Raw genomic sequence first — 22,877 nt, forward strand, 5'->3', positions numbered from 1 at the left:
CTCGACTTGTCAGAGCGCGCTTGTTTTGTGGCTCACAAGTCACCTTGCTGCAGCCTTCTCAGTATAGGTCTGCCTCCTGACAGGGTAGCTGGTTCTTTTGAATGAAGGGTATAAAAGATACAGGAAGAGAACATGCAAGGTGAGAGCCACAGTGCTTCTATAATGTGATCTTTGAAACAACATTCCATCACATGTGCCGTATTCTGTTCATTAGAAGCAAGTCAGTAAATGTAGCCAATGAAGGAAGGAAGGAATGTAGCCCTTTCTCAAGTGGAGGAGGTTTCAGAAAGGCATGATTGCTATGGGGCTGGATCTCTGAGTACCATATAGGAGTGTGTGCCATATCTGCATCCTTTGTTCTTGACTCCGATCACTGTGGTATGTCAGAACCTGAAAGCCAAAGGGTCACTGCTAAGCCCCTCCACATTTTCTTCAGCATCAGATTGGCCACCTTATGCTCTTTCCTCAGAAATGTCTTTTAATCCTGATGTCTCATCTCTATCTGTTCAGTTGTATTCTTGAGGCTTCATCAGTTCTTGTCTTAATATTGCAGTTATCCTCACTACGATTTTCTTCATCCAATTTCTATCTGCTTTACTTAGAATTATTTTCTTCACACTAAATATAATCCATGAATTCTGTGTCTTCAAGACTTGCATTACTTTCACTCCTTGTAAGAATATATCCATTATCCTTATTTTGGCGTATCAGGCCCTTTACAATACAGGGAAAACAAACCCACTAGCCCTGTTCTCGGATTTCATCCTTCACACACAGAAATGCTTACTCTTTCATCACGGCATGCCCTGTTGTGATGTGTTCTGGCCCGTCCTGATTTCCTGCTTTATGCTCTTTCTTACCTGCTAATCTCATTCACCACTCAAGTCACAGCTCAACCAGTGTTTCTCAGGAAGCTTTGCCAGACGCCCACATTCATCACAAGCCATGAACTTCTTTAAGGTCCAGTAAATTTCTATCATGTCACTCAGCTCATTGAGTTATACTTCCTAGACTTCCCTTTCAAATAAAATCCACGAATTATTAATTTTGAATTCAAAATTCTGAGTACAGTGGTATAACAATTGATACTCAATAAATAGATTGAATAAGTGAATTCTCATTTAAGTTATTGTGTGTAATTACAGTGTTTAAAAAAAAATACTTGAATATAGAAATTCCAAAGAGGGGCTATGACCAAGATAAATGTTTGATTTTAGTTCCCATTAGGGACTTACATATGTAAATCTAAAAGAAATTATAACAAAATTTAACATTTATTAGGGTTACACTACTTGCTAGGCACTGTTTCCAGTGCTTTATGTTTAATTTACCCAATCCTGTCAACTCTATTAATTAGATATTATGATTCTCTCTTTAAAGATAAGGAACCCAAAGCACAGAGATGTTTAGTGATTTTCCCACAGTCACCCAGCTAGGAAGTGGTGAAGCTGGGTCTTAAACCAAGGCAGTCTAGCCCCAAATACTCCAGAAAGTAATTGGTTTCCAAAGATACCCAAATTGAGATAATATAAACCAGAGAGGGATAAAGAAAAAAAACTATAAGATGAAGGCTAATTGGATGAAAGGCTAAATGGGTGAAAATTGTGAATGAATAGAATCAAGTTTATATTATCATCAAAAAAGTATTTTCAAAGTTTCTTGTGTGTTTGAGACTAGTGCTTGCATCTTAATGCCATCATTCTCCATGTCATCTCTGTCAGGAAAGAGATAACTGACGCTCTTCTCCTAACTTGGATTAAGATGAGTGCAGTCAGTTCCTGAGTTCAGTCTTATACAAGTAAAGTTAGTCTTTTATAAATTAGTTTTTCTTTACATATAAGAGCATTTATAACAGCACACCCAAGAACTTTACAAATTCGTGTGGAGTAACAAAGTCACCTCCAAATTCTGTGACTGCCACTGAATGGGTGGCATGGGTGAGTGAGCCTGTGGCAAACCATTTCACCTCTATGACCTTAAATTTCCTATTTTCAATATTAAGGAAATGCACTAGAATTCCATATCTATGCTTCTATGAATTTTAGACATGCTCTTTAAACCTGATAATGTCAAAGGTAATGTAAGAACATTGTTAGATTGTTGCTTTACTAGAAGTAGAATATATTTTCTATTGATGCATTTTATTTATCTTTACTTATTTCTTATAAAATAAGCGCATTTTTCATCTCATGTTTTATGTAGGAGAAACTCATCTGAGCATCAATATTCTGTTAGGTACTAGATAGGGTCTATACATAGAATGATTATATTAAAGTATAATTTCTTGTCCAAAACATACAGAAGTATTTACCAGGAAATAGGAACATTCATATTTTAATAATTTATTTTCTCCCTTCTTTTATATTTCTCTCTCAGACACAGATACAGACAGATACACACACATAAACACACACATAGCAAAAGCAAACTATCATGAATATAATAAATTGTCAAATGAAAGTAAAATATTTTGAATGTTTTATATCTAAAGGATTAGTCTGAATATTTTTTTTTCAACCCAACCCAGGGCTGACCTTTATGCTGGTCTTCTTTTCCTCTACAAGAAGGAATAATATGTCTTTTTTTGCAATTAATGACTTCATCATTTTGCAAAGTCCTCCAGTCCTTCAGATTTGCTGTTCTTGCTTTTGAACTAAAGACTTCCTTAAACAATAGTTAACAAGGTTATATAGCATAACACATGTCGTCATAAATTTTCATTTCATGATACAGAATTGAGGTAATTTTGCTATTCAGTTATTTCCTATTTTGAGAATATGGTATCTTTACATCAAGAATAACTAAATGTCAAAAGGCATTTGCTTTTGTCATAAAAGAGAAGCTAAATATATATTGACTTCAGGCATTTTTTTAATAGAGAAACTCCTGAAGACAATAACCAAGGCAAAGGATTAAAAGGACCATAGTTGTGATACTTAGAGCATTCTGATTATTTTTTAGAATGTTGACAGTCTTATTGCAAACATCTCTATAGTTCAGATTCAGGAAATAAATCTTACTAATGTGTTAGCCCCTTTATTTTGCTGGTGAATTTGTTGACAGATAGTAATTAGGTCACTGTATTGAAATACCCCATGTAAGCTCAGAATTCTCTGTGTTGGTTGGCATGACAACCATAGTGGTCGATTAAACATGCTCAGAAACGGAGAAACTGTGCTCCTCAGATGTTAACTTGGTGGGAAGAGAGCCCTGCTCAGAGGATGGCGAGAGGGACAGAGGGTTCTACGAATTGCTCTGCTGTTCCGTATTCATTTATATGGTATGGATAAGATCAACTTAGGATACGTACAAAAAACAATATCTTTAAAAAAAATTAGATGCTTATCAAAAATATTTTTGATTTAATATGGATTTTAAAAAGAAATGGCTGAAATAGCCTTAAAATACAAAGTCCTCTTTTAGAGAAAATGCTTATTATTCTTTAGAACAAGCATAATTGCTGTAAATGATCATTTCTATCTAGCTCTTTCCCTTTTAAGCCATTCCATGAAGCACATGGCAGATGACATGTACAGATGGCGTAGATTGGCACTGCCTTTGCTGGCCAGTATTACCATAGCCAAATTTAGGGACCGAGGAGATGGTGAAAGGATAAATCATTAACGAGAGAGACAGAGTGTTGGACAAAGACGGATGGTATGGCTCACTCTCATTTTTTTCTCATCTATTTTTCAATTCCACCCCTTTGGCTAATACATAGCTATTAACCTAAAAGAAATTTGGAGGTAGTCAATGAAAGCAAGTTATTATGCCTTATAAGACACTTCATATTATTTGCCATATATTTTCTTTTGTATCTAATACAGACAACATTTAGGGTGGTAGGAGGAGAAGGAATGGACTGTCTAGCAAGATTTAAAAAAAAAATTAGTTTGCTCTGATCTGGCTAATAAATTAAAAGACAAGATAAAATGGACAGCACAGATTTAAACTGTTTCTATAACTCAGTTTTGACAATCAGTATATAAGGTAAGGAAGGTGGTATGTTTTAATCTGATTTTTTAATTAGGATGCCTATATGAAAATTCAAGTATGGATGTTTTGATTAATCAATGGAAAATATGAATATCAGCTATAAATATAAATAATTTATAATAGGCCAAGATAAAAAAATCTGTTGTTGAAGAGATTATTCATTATCTGTTGTTCATTATAATATTTTTGAGAGAATGAAATTTACAGATCATCCTCATTCTATAAGAGGAAATTAACTGTGTGGGATTAAGGAGCTAATTAATGATAGAACTGGGCCTAAAACCCTGCTGGCCTCATTCAAATGCAGGCTCTTTTTATAGCACCGTGATGCCTGCTAATCCCCCTACCATCCATGTTGTGGTCAAACATAATAACTTCCTGGTTGCATGAAACGTCCATGTAGTGCAAGAGAAGGCAACACTCTTATTTTGAAATTCTTTGCTTTATTTCTTTGTCATAGCCCCTTTTCTAGAGCTAAGGGCTCTAATTTATTACTTTGTGTGTTATTTTTTGCTTCTTTTTAACTTTGTCTTGAGAGAGACATATTCATATTCTCACTATATTTAAATGTCTAGTTTGCTCATGCAGAATTATTGAAGGATGGACAGGGCTAAACATTATCCATCATTGGTATTTAGATATTAACTCTGAGAAGCAATATAAACTCTTGAATTACCCTGATAGATACACACTTCTGTAAAATTTTATTTTTCTGCTAGCCAATGATTGATAATAAATTCTAGCTTCAGTTTGTTTTAGAATTGGTGCTTTCCTTAAGTTTTCTAGTTTTGAGGGCAAGTGTTTTCTTTCTTGTATTATCCTCATGAGGTTTTGGTTAGATCTTTCCAAGTACTGGAACTCAAAAATATTGTATTTTTAAAAACTCAGTGACCTTTTTGTTTCTATTTTATATTTCTGTGATTTCATTAAAAATATGAACTGAATACATATTAACAAATTTAAAGATGTTTCTGTGAGAAAAACGTTGACCATTTTCCTGAACTTCAGGGTTGAAAATTCATGCGTCTTGCCTGTTCTTGTTTTGTTTTTTTTTCCTGACACATCAGTTGACATTCTTTGCTTTCATTCTCCTTTGTTTCTTCTTTACACTCTGTGCTCAGACCTTTCTCATCTTCCTTTTGAAAGTCTCTCCCTGTCTTGTCCTTCCCTTTCAGACCCATCCTCTCTCCCTGCTTCCAGTTACTCTGACTAGATAGCTCACATTAACGAACATCTTCAAAAGAACAAAAAAAGTGGGTGGAGGAGGAGGGTGAGATGGAAAAATGATGAGCAGGAAAATAAAAGCTGAAATGGAAGATGAGAAGATCATGAATAGAAAAACTGGGGGAAAAAGGATACACCAGTGGACAGGAATGTTAAGTTTGTCAGTTATAACTTTGCAGCATATATTTATATTTTTTCATCCTCTATCAGCTGATTCATTCATCACTTAATAAACATATAATGAGCACCCACTTTTGCCAGCTCTAATTAAATTACTCAGGATATAGCAATAAGAACACACACACTCCAAGACACCGAGTCTTCATCTTCCTGGAGCCTATAGCCCAGTGAATAAAAACTTAGCTTAGAAAATGGTGCTTTCTATTGTTGATTAAGTATCCTTCGCTCAGAAGTAAGAACAAAAGGAAAAGATTTTTCACAGAAAGTTCGGTCTTGAATAGGTCAAATTCATTTACCTGTGCAGAGTGATGTCCAGTAAGCAGTTTGATGCATGAACTTAGATTTGGGAGAAAAATCGGTGTTGAAATTTTGCACTTGTAAGTCATCAACACGTATGTGATCATTGATGATAGTGTTATTGATTAAACCAACCTAAAGGTATTTGTGGACCTAGAAGGGGCCAGAAAAGAGACTTCAGGAAAGTGGGCAGAAAGCATGTGTTGGGGTCCTTGACGGAAGGTGAAGAGAAGTCTCGAACAAGAAGCGGCCAACAGGATCCATGCTTGTGAAGACCAGATATGGTCAAGGGTAACTTGGGAGAGTACGTTGTCAGTCAGACCCTTGAGTAAACCTTTTCTGCTGTAATTCTCTGTAGCTCATACCACGTTAAGTATATTACTAAAGCTTTAAGATATGTTTGATGTCTAGTATGTCATAGCTTGGGCTTCCCAGGTGGTGCTAGTGGTAAAGAACTTGCCTGCCAAAACAGGAGATGTAAGAGACATAGGTTCAATCCTTGGGTCGGGAAGATCCCCTGGAGAAGGGCATGGCAACACACTCCAGTATTCTTGCCTGGAGAATTCCATGGACAGAGGAGCCTGGAGGGCTGTGGACCATGGGGTTGCAAAGAGTCAGACACGACTGAAGTGACTTAGCATGCACGCACGCACGCATGTCATATCTTATGAAAGAGATGTCATTTATCTCCTGTGCTGTTTGACCTTTGATATGGTAGGGATGTGAATATACATTTGAAGAGTGAAGAATCAGGATAGTGGGAGAAATAGAAAATAAAACAAGAAGGAGGTCAGTTGTGAGAGGTGCTAAAATCTAGAGTGTAGCCGAAACGGTTAATAACAAACACCAAAAGACGACCACAGATTCTTTTCCCCATCCCTATGTAAAGAATGAAGTTTCATTTTGTTTCTCGAACACAAAGAAAGAAGATGTCTGTGTATCATGTTTTGTGAATTTGTTTTTACATATTTCTGTTGGAAAAGCACAGTTTGGTGAAATTAGTTTAAGGTTGTGGTGAAATGAGTCTGGTATTGTGCAGGACAGATGGGAGAATATTAGACTATAGATTGGAGGTCATGGAGGCTAGACCAAGAAAGGGCTGCAACATTGGAAAGATTCCATTAATTCAAGGGAAAAATATGAGGGAAAACTGGTGAAATATGTAGTGTTTCTAGGCTGAAAGACGTACTTAGCACATTATGTATTAAATAGTTATCTTACTAATGGTAGTCCAACAGTGTCTGAAAGATGTCATGGTATTTTCAGTTGACAATTTTAAATATCCACTGGTATCCTGTGAGTTTGCTCAGTGGTGTGGGTTCCTTGGGTCACAGGCTGGAAACCATATGTTGATGATGTGCTTTCTCATACTTGTTCTTCTTGTTGTGTCAGAATATATATTTCACTCTATCATAATTGCTTGTGTGATTTTTTCCCCCATCCTTTTTGCTGGACTCAGTCTGCAAACTTCACAAAGAGAGGCCCATGTTTATCTTGTTCATAGCTGTATCCTTTCCAACCAGCACTGGCTCATGGCAGGTCTTCAATAGCTAGTTGTTGAATTAATCCAAATTATGAATGCGTTAATTATATACAATGCTAATTTGTCTGCATGCATTTTTTCAAACTCCAAGGTTAATTTCTAGAATATTTCTTTTAGTGAAGTCATATGAATGGTCTATGTGAAATCTATTGACAGTAGCTGAGTGGAATGAATGGAAGTGCTAAAAAAAGAATTGCCTTTTTTCCTTCTGCATAAGAGAAGGCAAATCACTTGAATTGCCAGTCTGGGTACACTTTTGAGAGAATTGTGCTAGACCTGAGAATAATAACTGTAACAATAGTTAAAATTCTATCTAACAATAGTTAAAATTCTAAAATAAAGTGCACCTAACTCCTTTAACTCCAAACAGTGGTAGGAAGTATGATGCTTAACACACTACCCAGACAGTTAGTAGTTTAAGACAGTATTAAGTTTTTTTTCTTTCACAGTTGTGTGGGTTATCTGGTCTACTCTTCTGCTCCATGTCATATTGGCTGCAAGATAATCTGCTGTCATCTGGGGTCTTGACTGGGCTGGAATGTCCGAGAGTGCTCAGTTGATGTTGGCTGTTGGTTGCGAGTTTAGCTGGGACTCGGGGCCAATATACACACATATGACCTCTGCATGTGGCTTGGATGTCTCACAGTGTGGCGGCTAGATTCTGAGAGGGAGCAACCCAGGACCAAGTACTGTTAGAGATCCAGGTAGTAGTCACAAGGATTCTTAGAGTTTAGCCTCAGAAACCTGGGAACGTCTCCGCCACACTGTATGTGGGAAGGGGGATTATTAAAGCTCTCCCAGATTCAAGGTGGGGTGGGGGGAGTTAGATCCCACGCATCAATGTGAGAAGCAGCATAAAAGGAGAGGGAACGAATCAAGAGTGGCCATTATTGGCTACCCACTTCCTGTGGGTGCTACTAGCTTTTTTTTTTTTTAATTTTAGAAGTGGGGAGATAGATTCATGAAGAAGTGGTAACTTAGATTTATAGATGATAAATGCAGCAACCAGGACTCAGAGTCCCAGAGTATATGCTGTTAATCACAACCTGTTACTGCTTCACCTCTAGCAATATTGATCATTCTCATATGTGATTACACGTATACACACACACACATATATATTACACATTCAGTAAATTTAGAGATCATGATGACAGTGATGTTAATGGTAGGGATTTGAATATGCATTTATTCTGTGACTGTTCACAGTTGCTACTTAATAGTCATATAGTCATATAATACTTTGTTTTTGCATAGTTTATTACAGTTCACATTGATTATTTTATGCACTCATGGAATACGTTCTTTCTTCAGTGTTTTAATTTTGATATAATTTTCAGTTTACAAAAGCATTGCAAAAGATAGTGCAGAAAGTTTCAGTGCAGGCTCACCTAGCTTACCTGACTGCTTCCATAACTTAGCAAAAGTTAGAAATGAACATTGATACAATACCATCTAACTAACCACAGACTTTATTTGCATATTTAAATGTCATTCACAGTTGCTGTTTAATGTTCCAGAATCGAGTCCAGCAAACTCAGTTCAATCCTGTCTCTTTAGTTTCCTCCAGTGGGTGAATATTTCTCCATCTTTCCTTGTTTTATGTGACCTTGATGTTTTCGAACAGTACTGGTAGAGTATTTTAAAAAATTTCCTCATTTTGTGTTTGTCCAATATTTCCTTATTTTGAGGAAGAAAACCACAGAGTTGATATTCTTAGTATACCAAATGGTATCCTTGGTCACTTGGTTAAGATACTGTACTGTCTACCACTTCCCTTTCAGACAGTTTTTGTTAAAAGTGGCTCATTAAGTCCATCCTATCTTCAAGCAGCTCAACTCAGGCTTCCCCTCTCAGAGGAAGTGCTGTCAAAAAATGTGTGAACGTGCTGAAACCACCCAACCAGCATTAATAAATATTTCAAAGGCTATGCATTTGATTCCATTCACAGAATGAATCTGAACCTCCCCAGAAAATCCTGATTTTTCTCCTCAGATTTGAACTTTTAGTCCACAGAGTTTATTTTTATAATTATTTAATATTTTTGTCTGTAAATCCTATGGGATAATGTGGCAAAATGAAGGACCATAATACAGTGCAAATAATCCTTATCAACAGACATAATTCCTAATGTAATTTATTTACATGTTAAAATGCAAAACATATTCAACATATGTAGTTCACAAAATTTTATCGATCTCCACGTTTCATTTACTAGATCTGCTTTAATGATCAAAATATACATTCATCTTCTGTAGTTATATCAAAGCATATCAGTCAGTTCAGTCGCTCAGTCGTGTCCGACTCTTTGCGACCCCATGAATCGCAGCACGCCAGGCCTCCCTGTCCATCATCAACTCCCGGAGTCTACCCAAACCCATGCCCATCAAGTTGGTGATGCCATCCAGCCATCTCATCCTCTGTCGTCCCCTTCTCCTCCTGCCCCCAATCCTTCCCAGCATTAGGGTCTTTTCCAATGAGTCAACTTTTCGCATGAGGTGGCCAAAGTATTGGAGTTTCAGTTTCAACATCAGTCCTTCCAATGAACACCCAGGACTGATCTCCTATAGGATGGACTGGTTGGATCTTCTTGCAGTCCAAGGGACTCTCAAGAGTCTTCTCCAACACCACAGTTCAAAAGCATCAATTCTTCGGCGCTCAGCTTTCTTTATAGTCCAACTCTCACATCCATACATGACCGCTGGAATAACCATAGCCTTGACTAGACGGACCTTTGTTGGCAAAGTAATGTCTCTGCTTTTAAATATGCTATCCAGGTTGGTCATAACTTTCCTTCCAAGGAGTAAGCATCTTTTAATTTCATGGCTGCAATCACCATCTGCAGTGATTTTGGAGCAAAAAAATAAAGTCTGACACTGTTTCCACTGTTTCCCCATCTATTTGCCATGAAGTGATGGGACCAGATGCCACGATCTTAGATTTCTGAATGTTGAGCTTTAAGCCAACTTTCTCACTCTCCTCTTTCACTTTCATCAAGAGGCTCTTTAGTTCTTCTTCGCTTTCTGCCATAAAGGTGATGTCATCTGCATATCTGAGGTTATTGATATTTCTCCTGGCAATCTTGATTCCAGCTTGTGCTTCTTCCAGCCCAGCGTTTCTCATGATGTACTCTGCATAGAAGTTAAATAAGCAGGGTGACAATATACAGCCTTGACGTACTCCTTTTCCTATTTGGAACCAGTCTGTTGCTCCATGTCCAGTTCCAACTGTTGCTTCCTGATCTGCATACAGGCTTCTCAAGAGACAGGTCAGATGGTCTGGTATTCCCATCTCTTTCAGAATTTTCCACAGTTTATTGTGATCCACACAGTCAAAGGCTTTGGCATAGTCAATAAAGCAGAAATAGATGTTTTTCTGGATATAATTTGATACAAATCAGAATTAGGCCTTAATGTGCTTTAATAGATTGTGCATCATTTCAAGTTTTCTTTCTGTGTTATTAAATTTGGTCTTTTACAGATATCAAATTTCTTAAAGCATGTTTAGAATAAGAAAGTCAGAAAGAATTTTTAAATTTTTAATTAAAATAGAGAAATGACACTTGCCATGAATACTTCACAATGGTTCAGTTCCTTTATCAACTCTTAAAAATTTTTTCCACTGGTGAAATTGATATGACTTAATCTAAAACAAATTTTACTTCAAGGAAGGCTTCTTATACAGATGATAATGAGACTGTCAAGGCAATGCCTAATTATTTAGTAATTTGTAGTTTTGTTTTACTTTTGTTTTACATTAGTATTATAGCAAAGAAAGGAAAGAAAAGTATTACTTTGTAAGGAGACAAAGTTAATTCAAAGCAGTTTTCATTTTAATAAGTAAAAAGGGGCACAAGCAAGTTTAATAAATGATTTTTAAACTAGGAAAGTTTTGAAAATAACCTAGAATTAGTATTACCTTTTTGAGTTTTGTTTCATTGTTGCTGATAATTTAGGACAGTGTATTTTTTTTCAAATATGCATTACAAACACAAAGTATTACCAGTTATACACTGAATTTACTCAGTGAATTCAGAACAAAATAAATGTTTATTTTAGACTGATAATCATTGAACATTCCTTTGTGAATGTAAATAGTATTTTAGTAATTCAAAGGAGAACACCATATCTTAAAAGAAGAAAGGAGAATAGCATAACTTTTTAATCCTTACAAACTATTTAATTTTGAAAACTATTTATTAATTGACTCTATTCCTTATGGTATATGCAAATAATGGAATAGAAATTATTAATTCCAAGTTGTATAATGTAATTTATACAACTTACTTGTGATTTCCATAATTGCAAGTATTTGGGGATAATAAAGTACTGTTTCTTGTTTACTTGTTCTTCTGCTGGTTAATCAAATGCAATGAATTTATGTAGACTGCAGAGTATAACTGCATTTGAGTTGTATTAATTTGCTAAGTTGTTTAGCAAAGGATCATCAAGAATGCAGCAATAAACAAAGCATTATTTCTGTCTCTGAAGAACATGTGTTTAGTGGCGGGGGTTGGGAGGAGGCAATGGTCATACATGTGAAATTTTACCTGACAAGGCTGAATATGACTTTCCTGATATCCCTTCTGTTTGGGATTTTTATATAAAGGTGATTGTTTTTTGTGAACCCTTTAAAGATGGTTAAGACTTTGAAAGGTGGAAATGGTGAGATGATATTCCATAAAGAGGAACAGTCTTAACAAAAGCTCGGGGTTGGTAAGGAAAAAGAGTTTTGAGAAATTCAGAATGTTTTCTTTGTTGTCCCAGGGTATATGGAAGAATGGTCTGTGAAATAAAATTAAGGCCAGATGATGGGATGATGTTAGCCTAAACATTTTGGCCTCTAAACAGTGGAATTTGGTAATAAAAGTGATAATGCTTATTCTATCTGGCACTTCTTGAGCCTTCTTATTTTCCAGGCCTTGCAACAAACCAGTGAGGTAAATGGTGCCACTTTTTAACATTTTATAGTTGAGAAACTTGAGGTTTAGGTATATCATTTCTTGCGCCATTGCTTAAATTCATTTTATGACACAACTTTTGAATCTTTATAGAAGTGGAAGTCATATTGTAAGCGTGAAACCGAATAGTCACCTTTAACAGAGAAAATTAAATTTTGTTAGAAATTAAATATACAGTGAAACTAAATCTTATTTAGAGGGGGAGTTTTTACTCCACCTATTCATGGAATTAATTTTCCAAGGCAGCTTCTTCCTCTTGCCAACCAAGACTTTGTCTTTTTGTTGTGCTTCCAAGATCAGTGTTTGAATATATCAGAGACTAAGTTAAAAGATGCTCAGAGACCTCTTACACACCTGACTTTTTTGGCAGCTGCTCAAGTTTTTGACATCATGAATCAGCACAGTTTGCTCTTTCAGAGTCTGGGTTTCTGTTGCTTTTCTAGATTCTCTTCCTCTCTTCAAGGCTTGGCTGGGTCTTTGTTTGGAAGCCAAGTGGAAAGATACATTTGCTCTTACTGTCAGTTACATGAAAAAGGCACATTAACCTAATTCTCCATAGAATTTACATATAAATTGACTTAACACAGGGGGTAAGTCAGTAAAAAATGGGAAACACTTTTAGGATAGACACTTAGTGTAATGATTAGTATAATATTGAATTGAAATTTTTATCTAAGAAAGTTTTTTTAAGGTTCCTGCCACAGATCTCTTTTTGAAGAAGCCTTTCCTCAGTATTATTGCCTTTATTGTCCCTTTAAAAAAACCCTCCTGTCTTAACTTCTTGCCATTTTATGCTGATTCTCACACCACACATTAATAGTGATGCCAAGCATATTGTGTCCTTGGGGTTTTTTTTAATAATCTGAAGATTTCCTCAAATTTAGCGTCAATAGATTACTGTCTCTTGACATTTTTGCTTTTTTCCTCAAGCTTTCCTCTTTGGTATGCTAGTTCAATGTCATCCTGTACAAAACAAAATATAACCTCTCTTTTTGGCCTTTCATCCCAATGGGCTGATTTATAGATTTATAACTTAGATTTTCACATCATGCTAATCCAAGGTGGTAGGAAAAAGCAACTCTATTTTCATGAGGTTTTAATTCACTTTTCTGAAGACATTAGATTATGTTTTGGCATGTATTTCACACGGGACTTGCTTTATAACAATTTATATAGTTTTTGATCATCAGAAGTGTTTCTCCATTTTAATTTGATTATTTTGAATTTCACCAGATAGTCCTTTATATGTCCTTTAAATGGTAGTGAAGGCAAGACTTTGGAAAGAAAGGAGTCATTTTTTTCCTCTGCACTGTCAGATATTTTTCACTTGAGTTTGAAATACAACATACTTGGTAGTGGGTGGGAGAGGATTAAAAATTACAGGCTGCAGAATTACAGAATTTTTAATTACAGAATTAAAAATTCAGCAGGCTGAAATCACATTTGGGTTAATGGAAAAATCCAGAGATTTTAATAAAATTTTGAATACATTTCTAAGCATCAGATTTCCTCACTTTCTTTTTGGGGCTACAACTTTGGAGAAACACCATTATAGAAATAGTTGTTATTTTACATTTATTTTTTAAGTAGGAATCTTAGAGGAAATACTTCGTTTTTTCTCATTTGTGTTTTTTATTGGCCACAAAATGTCTGGGATCCTTCTCAGATGTGTTTTCTACACATGATTGAGGTTAGATTCCTCAACTTTTTGAAATTTTGTGAGGTTGATACTGTATTTGATAGAGATATTTCTCTCAACTGCAAATATTTTGGTGATACTAATTTTATATGGTCTTACAGATTTCTAGACTGACTGTGATTGCTTCCATTGGTTTTAGCCTAACATCTATGTGTGCAAAACTTCTCAGCCTGGTAGATTTTACACATTCACATACAAAATAGACAATAAAAATTTTGCACTACATAAATCTACTCACTTCATATCCTGATTTTATTTTGTATCTACATTGAAATGGTGCTTGGTCACAACTTTGGGATCAGCACATTACCTTAAAAATAAAAACTATTTTATGAACATTCTTAATTAAAACAATGAGTAAATGAATAAAATTCAACCTATTACTAATTCAGCCTATGTGAGAACACAGTATTTTTGTACATCATCATTTCATAATTTCAGAGATAGAAAATATAATTTGCAATCTTTTTTAGTGATTCGTCAGTTGTTTTGGTGTTTAGTCACTATTTTATGTCAAACTCTATTGCGACCCTATGGACTGGAGCCCGCCAGGCTCCTCTGTCCATGGGATTTCCCAGGCAAGAATACTGGTGTGGTTGCCATTTCCTTCTCCACGGGATCTTCCTGACCCAGGGATCCAACCTGTGGCTTCTGCATTGGCAACTGGATTCTTTACCACTGAGCCACCAGGAAAGCCCAATTTGTCAGTTATATCCTCTTTAAAAATACTCTTTTATTTGACCGTCACAATTGTAACATGAGGTTTTTTTTACTGATTTCTTGTTGTTTGATGATACAGTGTTGATGTAAACAATTATTCTTTGCTCTATTGTTTAGTTGTTACAAGGATCTTATCATTATTTGTAATACTCTTCATTGTATAAAATTTTTGTGAAGTTTACGCATGACTTAAATTACTTTATCTAAAAAGTTCAGTGCCTGATTGCTTTCATTTTCTCTTTGGAACTTGTGTATTGTTGGATTCTATGCCAAAATAAAATACTTTATTTTTTTTTTAATTAGATTGGCTTTCTTATTTGACTGTATTAATATCCCCATTTTGTGAATACATATGTCAAATTCTTCAATATTAGTATTATAGATTGGGTGGGGAGGGGAATCTAATGACATATTGTTTGAAGAATTTAGATCTGATATGAAGAAATGAACATTTATTAATAATTCTAATTAATTACCTGGGTGAGTTATATTAGATTGTGTTATTAACCCAGTGGTTATTTGCTGACCTTTTCAGGGACTTTGGTAAAGCAGAAGAGATAAACAAATGCAAATTTCTTCCTCCCATGTCTTCGTACACACTCCTTAGTTACTCAATCATGTCCGAATCTCGATTCTTTGCAACCCTGTGGACTGTAGCTGGCCAAGCTCCTCTGTCCATGAAATCTCTAGGCAAGACTACTGAAGTGGGTAGCCATTCCCTTCTCCAGGGGATCTTTCCAACCCAGGGATCGAGCCCAGGTCTCCTGCATTGCAGGCAGATTCTTTACTGTCAGACCCACCAGGGAAGCCCTCATACACGCTAATGGGATCATAATTTATTAAGCAAATATCTAAATTAAAAACAGTGGTATTGATAGAACTCTGTCTACAGACCTTGATTATCCTTGATGGACATTAGACAACTGGGATTTTCAATTTTGCTCATAAACTTCAAGCCATGTTGGGAACAAACTTGATAGAGCTGGGTTTCATTATTTTGACATATGGATTAAAGAAAAAATTAAGGGAATTTTGTTTATTCCAGTTAATTTATGTTGAAGGATTTATTTTTAAAGATATTCATGAAATGTCATTTGAGTTTTGACATTTAGCATAATAAAATTTTCCTTTCTATTTTTAAAAATAAAGGCTTCTTTTCTTAAGATTTTGATGCACTGAAATGAAAGCTCAGGCAAGTCTTTTGTCTAGAGATAACTATTGCTCTTACACTAGCCACTGCCCTGTTTCTATGGAAACTGCAGGAATCTGAGGTATAGACACTTTTGCCCAACAGTGCACAGTGATAGCCAATCAGAGTTTCCTTCCCTTCAATTCATTAACATAAAATTGTGGTTTCAGTTCTTTCATATGGAGTCCAGACTACAATGGAATCCTAATACAATTCCATTATGATAAAACTCCATTCATTTTTCCCACAAATGTTATACTCTACATATAATCTTTTGTATCAAATTAGTTTTACTTAGGATTAGTATTACTATTACTTGAAAAGACAATTTGATAAATACAAAATCAATCTTCACCTTGAGAGTTGTCCTCTTTAGTATCAGATAAAAATATTTGTTAAAAAATTTGAACATTAAGATTTTGTTTCTTTTCTAATTGGTGATCAGTCTACACCAAACAGGGTCTCCTATTTTCTATATTTATTGTGAAGATGCAACATTGAGTCTGGTACTAATTTCAGTGCAAGGCTTTTGTTCTTTTTAAAGCCTTGAGTATGTGAGAATAAAGATTTTTCCCCCCACTAACCCTGAAAGGCATATGCTGATCTTATCCCTTGACATGACACAATGATGGTAGTAATTAATAAGCCTTGAATATGGAAAACTGATCTCTTGAAAACCCATTCATCTGTTTTTCAGTGTGTGAGATGGCTGGTAAATACTTGCTTATATGAGCTGATAGAGAATGTCTTTAGGGATGTATGGAATCTCCACCAAAAGGACAAGGGGCTTTGAATGAAGATGTACAAACAGAAGGGCATTAGTTGATTAAATAACCATATAAAAGAGCTTTTAGTATGCTGATTTATTCCAGTGACCTGGTCAAGACCTAGGATGACTTATTGATCAATGGGGTTCAGAGGAAATTCAAGATGCCTCCATCTGTAAGCATGTTATTTTAGAGTAATTGGACTTTCCCTGCTTCCATTTGATTTTGAAATACTAGATAATTGTGTTTACTCCTATATGATGAATCTCTTTATCTCTTTCTTTTTCAGTATATAACAGTAGGAAAGGAAGATGGATGCTCACCCCAAGAAAATGTGAGGCTGCAGTCTGTTCTGTACGATTTCCCTTGCCTTTATTGCTACTTTCCTTTTCCTTTTTCCCTCTTTTCCCCAGAGGGAGTGGAGAGAAGCCAGTTAGGAATATTGTGCTGTGCTTAACCTCAGCACAATGATAGGAAGGAAAGTTAGCCCATCTAAACAGGGGTGATTCGGATTGGGGTCTGCAGAAGTTTCTTCTTCTATAACTTCTTTGTCTCATTTCTGGGTGAGACACTGGCGATAGGATTGTTGTTGTTCAGTCACTAAGTCATGTCCGACTCTTTGTGACCCCATGGACTGTAGTCTGCCATGGACTGTAGCCTGCCATGGGTGGTAGACTGCCAGGCTCCTCTGTCCTTGGGATTTTCCAGGCAAGAATACTGGTTCAGTTCAGTTCAGTTTTGTCCAACTTTTTGCGACCCCATGGACTGCAGCACAACAGGCTTCCCTGTCCTTCACCATATCCCGTAGATTGCTCAAACTCACATCCATTGAGTCGGTGATGCCATCCAACCATCTCATCCTCTGTCGTTCCCTTCTCCTCCCACCTTCAATCTTTCCCAGCATCAGAGTCTTTTCCAGTGAGTCAGTTCTTTGCATCAGGTGGCCAAAGTATTGGAGCTTCAGCTTCACCATCTGTCCTTCCAATGAATATTCAGGACTGATTTCCTTTAGGATGGACTGGTTTGATCTCCTTGCAGCCCAAGGGACTCTCAAGAGTCTTCTCCAACACCACAGTTCAAAAGCATCAATTCTTCAGTGCTCAGCTTTCTTTAGAGTCCAACTCTCACATCCATACATGACTACTGGAAAAACCATAGCCTTGACTAGATGGACTTTTGTTGGCAAAGTAATGTTTCTGCTTTTTAATATGTTGTCTAGGTTGGTCATAACTTTCCTTCCAAAGAGCAAGTGTCTTTTAATTTCATGGCTGCAGTCACCATCTGTAGTGATTTTGGAGCCCCCCAAAATAAAGTCTGTCACTGTTTCCATTGTTTCCCCATCTATTTGCCATGAAGTGATACAACTGGATGCCATAATCTTAGTTTTCTCAATGTCGAGTTTTAAGCCAACTTTTTCACTCTCCTCTTTCACTTTCTTTTTTTTTTTTTCGTATTAATATTTATTTTGGGGTGTTAGAATTCTTAAGCAATACACTGCCTTTCCCCAACACTTAATTTGGGGGAACTGCACAAAGTACCAGCCCAGATATCTGCCAGCAGAGTCCCACAGGCTGACAGAGTCGACCAAGCCGCGTTTCTTCTCCCGCCCACCTGGCTCTGAGGTGGGCGGACGCAGGAAGGGTTAACGGGAGAACTGGCAGGGCCCTTGCTCCGACGCTGCACACTCAGCTTCCAGAAGCCCATCCGCCAAGCCCGGGCGGTTCTTCCCGACCAGCTGCGGAAGCCAGAGGGAGAGCGAGCACAGTGGGTCTCCTTTAGGTGATGGCGTCCCGGAGCCCTGAAACCACAGTGGCAAAGCCAGAAATACCGGGCGAGGGTTTCTCTGCCTGAAACTGCGGTGGGAGTTTCGCTGATTGTCAACAGAGCTTCAGAAGCTGCCAAGAAAAAAAATCCAAACAAAAAAAATCCAAACAGTTCCTTTACCGTCTGCTTCGCTATTATGCTTAAGATACAAAGGGTTGCTCCTGAAACGGCCATTCTTGCCTGGGCTTGGGAAATCCAGCAATGCTTGAGAGATAGAAGATCTCGTTCTTCTACTATATTAAGGGAAATGAATGCTCTTTAGCATTTAGAAGCAGTAAGATTTGAATCTTTCCACCCAAGATTTCCCCCCAAGCCCGTTAACTAGCTGCCACTCCATCTGGTTAATGCTCCCAGCATTCTTCTGGATGGTCAGACCCAAGTCCTTGGTTTGTTTGTTTTTTTCATATATCACAGCACAATGAACTGCCCCAAACCCTAGTAACTTTGATAACGACTTTTTTATTTGCTCATAGCTCCGTCAGTGACACTCGGCCTCTCTCAGGTGTTTTCCAGTGCTTTCACTGGTAGTCACTGGCGTGCTCAGCTCAGCTGAGTTAGGGGCTGGGCTGACTGAGCATCCTTTCTCCATCTAGGCGCAGGGCCTCTCCCTCTGTTCCAGGCTTCTCGACATGGTCCTTTCACGCTGTCTCTCCTACAAGATGTGGTGCCTTGAGGTTCTAAGCAACACAAAAACAGAAGCTGCTGCCCTGTACGGAGAAGGCAATGGCACCCCACTCCAGTACTGTTGCCTGGAAAATCCCATGGACGGAGGAGCCTGGTAGGCTATAATCCATGGGGTCGCACAGAGTCGGACACGACTGAAGCGACTTAGCAGCAGCAGCAGCAGCAGCAGCAGCAGCTGCCCTGTAAAATGTGGGAATCTTACTTCCCCAACCAAGAAATGAGCCCTCGTCCCCTGCATTGGAAGGTGGATTCTTAACCTCAGGACTGCCAGGGAATTCCCTTGCCCTGCCTTTTTTTTTTTATATAGTTTTAATTATTTTCTATTTTTTAACTTTACAATGTTGTATTTGTTTTGCCATACATTGACATGAATCCACCGTGGGTGTAAATGTTTTCCCCTTCCAGAACCCCCCTCCAACCTCCCTCCCCATCCCAACCCTCCGGGTCATCCCGGTGCACCAGCCCTGAGCACCCTGTATCATGCATTGAACCTGGACTGGTGATTCATTTCACGTATGATAATTTACATGCTTCAATGCCATTCTCCCATATCATCCCGCCCTCACCCTCTCCCATAGAGTCCATAGTACTGTTCTATTTATCTGTGTCTCTTTTGATGTCTCGCATACAGGGTTATCTTTACCGATTGACTAAATACCATATATATGTGTTAGTATACTGTATTGGTGTTTTTCTTTCTGCCTTACTTCACTCTGTATAATAGGCTCCAGTTTCATCCACCTCATTAGAACTGATTCGAATCCATTCTTTTTAATGGCTGAGTAATATTCCATTGTGTATATGTACCACAGCTTCCTTATCCATTCATCTGCTGATGGGCATCTAGGCTGCTTCCATGTCCTGGCTATTATAAACATTGCTGCGATGAACATTGGGATACACGTGTCTCTTTCAACTCTGGTTTCCTCAGTGTGTATGACCAGCAGTGGGATTGCTGGGTCATACGGCAGTTCTATTTCCAGTTTTTTGAGGAATCTCCACACTGTTCTCCATAGTGGCTGTACTAGTTTGCATTTCCACCAACAGTGTAAGAGGGTTCCCTTTCCTCTTTCACTTTCATCAAGAGACTCTTTAGTTCTTCTTTGCTTTCTGCCATAAGGGTGGTGTCATCTGTGTATCGGAGGTTATTGATATTTTTCCCGGCAATCTTGATTCCAGCTTGTGCTTTTTCCAGCCCAGTGTTTCTCATGATGTACTCTGCATAGAAGTTAAATAAGCAGGGTGACAATATACAGCCTTGACGTACTCCTTTCCCGATTTGGAACCAGTCTGTTGTTCCATGTCCAGTTCTAAATGTTGCTTCTTGACCTGCATACAGATTTCTCAGGAAGCTGGTCAGATAGTCTGGTATTCCCATCTCCTTAAGAATTTTCCACAGTTTATTGTGATCCACACAGGCAAAGGCCTTGGCATAGTCAATAAAGCAGAAGTAGATGTTTTTCTGGAACTCTCCCGCTTTTTCGATGATCCCCCAGATGTTGGCAAGTTGATCTCTGGTCCCTCTGCCTTTTCTGTATTTTTTTTTTTTTCCTCTGCCTTTTCTAAATCCAGCTTGAACATCTGGAAGTTCACGGTTCACATACTGCTGAAACCTGGCTTGGAGAATTTTGACCATTACTTTGCTAGCATGTGAGATGAGTACAACTGTGCGATAGTTTGAGCATTCTTTGGGATTGGAATGAAAACTGACCTTTTCCAGTCGTGTGGTCACTGCTGAATTTTCCAAATTTGCTGGCATATAGTGTGGCACTTTCACAGCATCATCTTTTAGGATTTGAAATAGCTCAACTGGAATTCCATCACCTCCACTAGCTTTGTTCGTTGTGATGCTTTCTAAGGCCCTCTCAACTTCTCACTCTAAGATGTCTGGCTCTAAGTGAGTGATCACACCATCATGATTATCTGGGTCATGAAGATCTTTTTTGCATAGTTCTTCTGCATATTCTTGCCACCTCTTCTTAATATCTTATGCTTCTGATAGGTCCCTACCATTTCTGTCCTTTATTGTGCCCATCTTTGCATGAAATATTCCCTTGGTATCGCTAGTTTTCTTGAAGAGATCTCTAGTCTTTCCCATTCTGTTGTTTTCCTCTATTTCTTTGCACTGATCACTGAGGAAGGCTTTCTTATCTCTCCTTGCTATTCTTTGGAACTCTGCATTCAGTGCGTATATCTTTCCTTTTCTTCTTTGCCTTTCACTTCTCTTCTTTCACAGCTATTTGTAAGGCCTCCTCAGACAGCCATTTTGCCTTCTTACATTTCTTTTGCTGGGGGATGGTCTTGATCATTGCCTTCTATACAATGTCACAAACCTCCGTCCATAGCACTTCAGGCGCCCTGTCTATCAGATCTAACCCCTTGAATCTATTTGTCACTTCCACTGTATAATCGTAAGGGATTTGATTTAGGTCATACTTGAATAGTCTAGTGGTTTTCCCTACTTTCTTCAATTTAAGTCTGAATTTGGGAATAAGCAGTTCATGATCTGAGCCACAGTCTGCTCCCAGTCTTGTTTTTGCTGACTGTATAGAGCTTCTCCATCTTTGGCTGCAAAGAATATAATCAGCCTGATTTCGGTGTTGACCGTCTGATGATGTCCATGTGTAGAGTCTTCTCTTGTGTTGTTGGAAGAGGGTGTTTTCCATGACCAATGTGTTCTCATGACAAAACTCTGTTAGCCTTTGCCCTGCTTCATTCTGTACTCCAAGGCCAAATTTGCCTGTTACTTCAGGTGTTTCTTGACTTCCTATTTTTGCATTCCAGTCCCCTATAATGAAAATGACATCTTTTTTAGGTGTTAGTTCTAGAAGGTGTTGTAGGTTTCATAGAACCATTCAACTTCAGCTTCTTTAGCATTACTGGTCGGGGCATAGACTTGGTTTACTGTGATATTGAATGGTTTGCCTTGGAAATGAACAGAGATCATTCTGTTGTTTTTGAGATTGCATTCAAGTACTGCATTTTGGACTCTTTTTGTTGACTATGATGGCTACTCCATTTCTTCTAAGGGATTCTTGCCCACAGTAGTAGATATAATGGTCATGGAGAAGGGAATGGCAAACCACTTCAGTATTCTTGCCTTGAGAACCCCATGAACAGTATGAAAAGAATACTGGAGTGATTGCCATTTCCTTCTCCAGGGGATCTTCCCAATGGAGGGATCGAACCCGTGTCTCCTACATTGGCAGGCAGATTCTTTACCACAGAGCTTCCAGGGAAGCTGGTGACTGGATACAAAAGAGCACTGTATCCCCTGATACACAGTTATAAGCACACAGCATTCTTGTTCTTCATCCATTATAACCCCCAGTGCTTTAACCTTTCCTAGTGATTTGATTTCCACCAAAGCCTCTTTCAAAGTAGTTTTTGCTCAGCATTCATCCCTCTCTGCCCAGTTAAAGCCTGGCATTTACTGAGGAACAGTGCAGGAGCAGTGTCCTACTTGAAGTAACTTATAATAGGTTTTGATGGACAGATATGCTGATCCCATGCGAAGGGAGTCATGTCTACAGCCCCAGGAAGGTGTGTGGAGATGTTCATGAGTCAAATATCCTTGCCTTTCCTCTTGTGGTTAACCTGGGAAGATCAACTCATGTGTACTGAACAGAAGCATAAGAGGAGGGGTGATCCTTGTGCAGAGATTAAAAACAGTCTATACAGGTCATACTTGAGCAGGTCTGGAGATGATGGCTAGGGAACCAATAGGAAGAGCGGTATTAAAGATGCAGCAGTGGGGAGTATGGTGTGAGCTCTCAGAGAGGTGGGAAGGACCA

At 37.9% G+C, this 22,877-nt stretch overlaps 1 protein-coding gene across 13 annotated transcripts in view; it reads left to right on the forward strand.

Moving 5' to 3' along the window:
• The window catches only part of GPM6A (glycoprotein M6A), a 253,502-nt gene that overhangs the window by 141,697 nt on the left and 88,928 nt on the right, over nucleotides 1-22,877 (forward strand). The window contains exons 1-2 of one of the 13 annotated variants that reach the window (XM_081523883.1): nucleotides 3,160-3,280; nucleotides 16,865-16,909. The exons of 10 other annotated variants lie outside the window; for them this stretch is intronic. In XM_081523883.1, coding sequence (XP_081380009.1) covers nucleotides 16,891-16,909 — 19 coding nt within the window. In that variant the 5' untranslated portion in view covers nucleotides 3,160-3,280; nucleotides 16,865-16,890. Of the gene's footprint in view, nucleotides 1-3,127; nucleotides 3,281-16,864; nucleotides 16,910-22,877 lie in introns of those variants that run through there. 2 more of the 13 variants (XM_081523882.1, XM_081523886.1) reach the window with 2 other exon arrangements.

Source organism: Giraffa tippelskirchi, chromosome 8 (assembly GCF_054371585.1).
Source record: "Giraffa tippelskirchi isolate mGirTip1 chromosome 8, T2T-mGirTip1v1.2.pri, whole genome shotgun sequence".
NCBI lineage: Eukaryota > Metazoa > Chordata > Mammalia > Artiodactyla > Giraffidae > Giraffa > Giraffa tippelskirchi.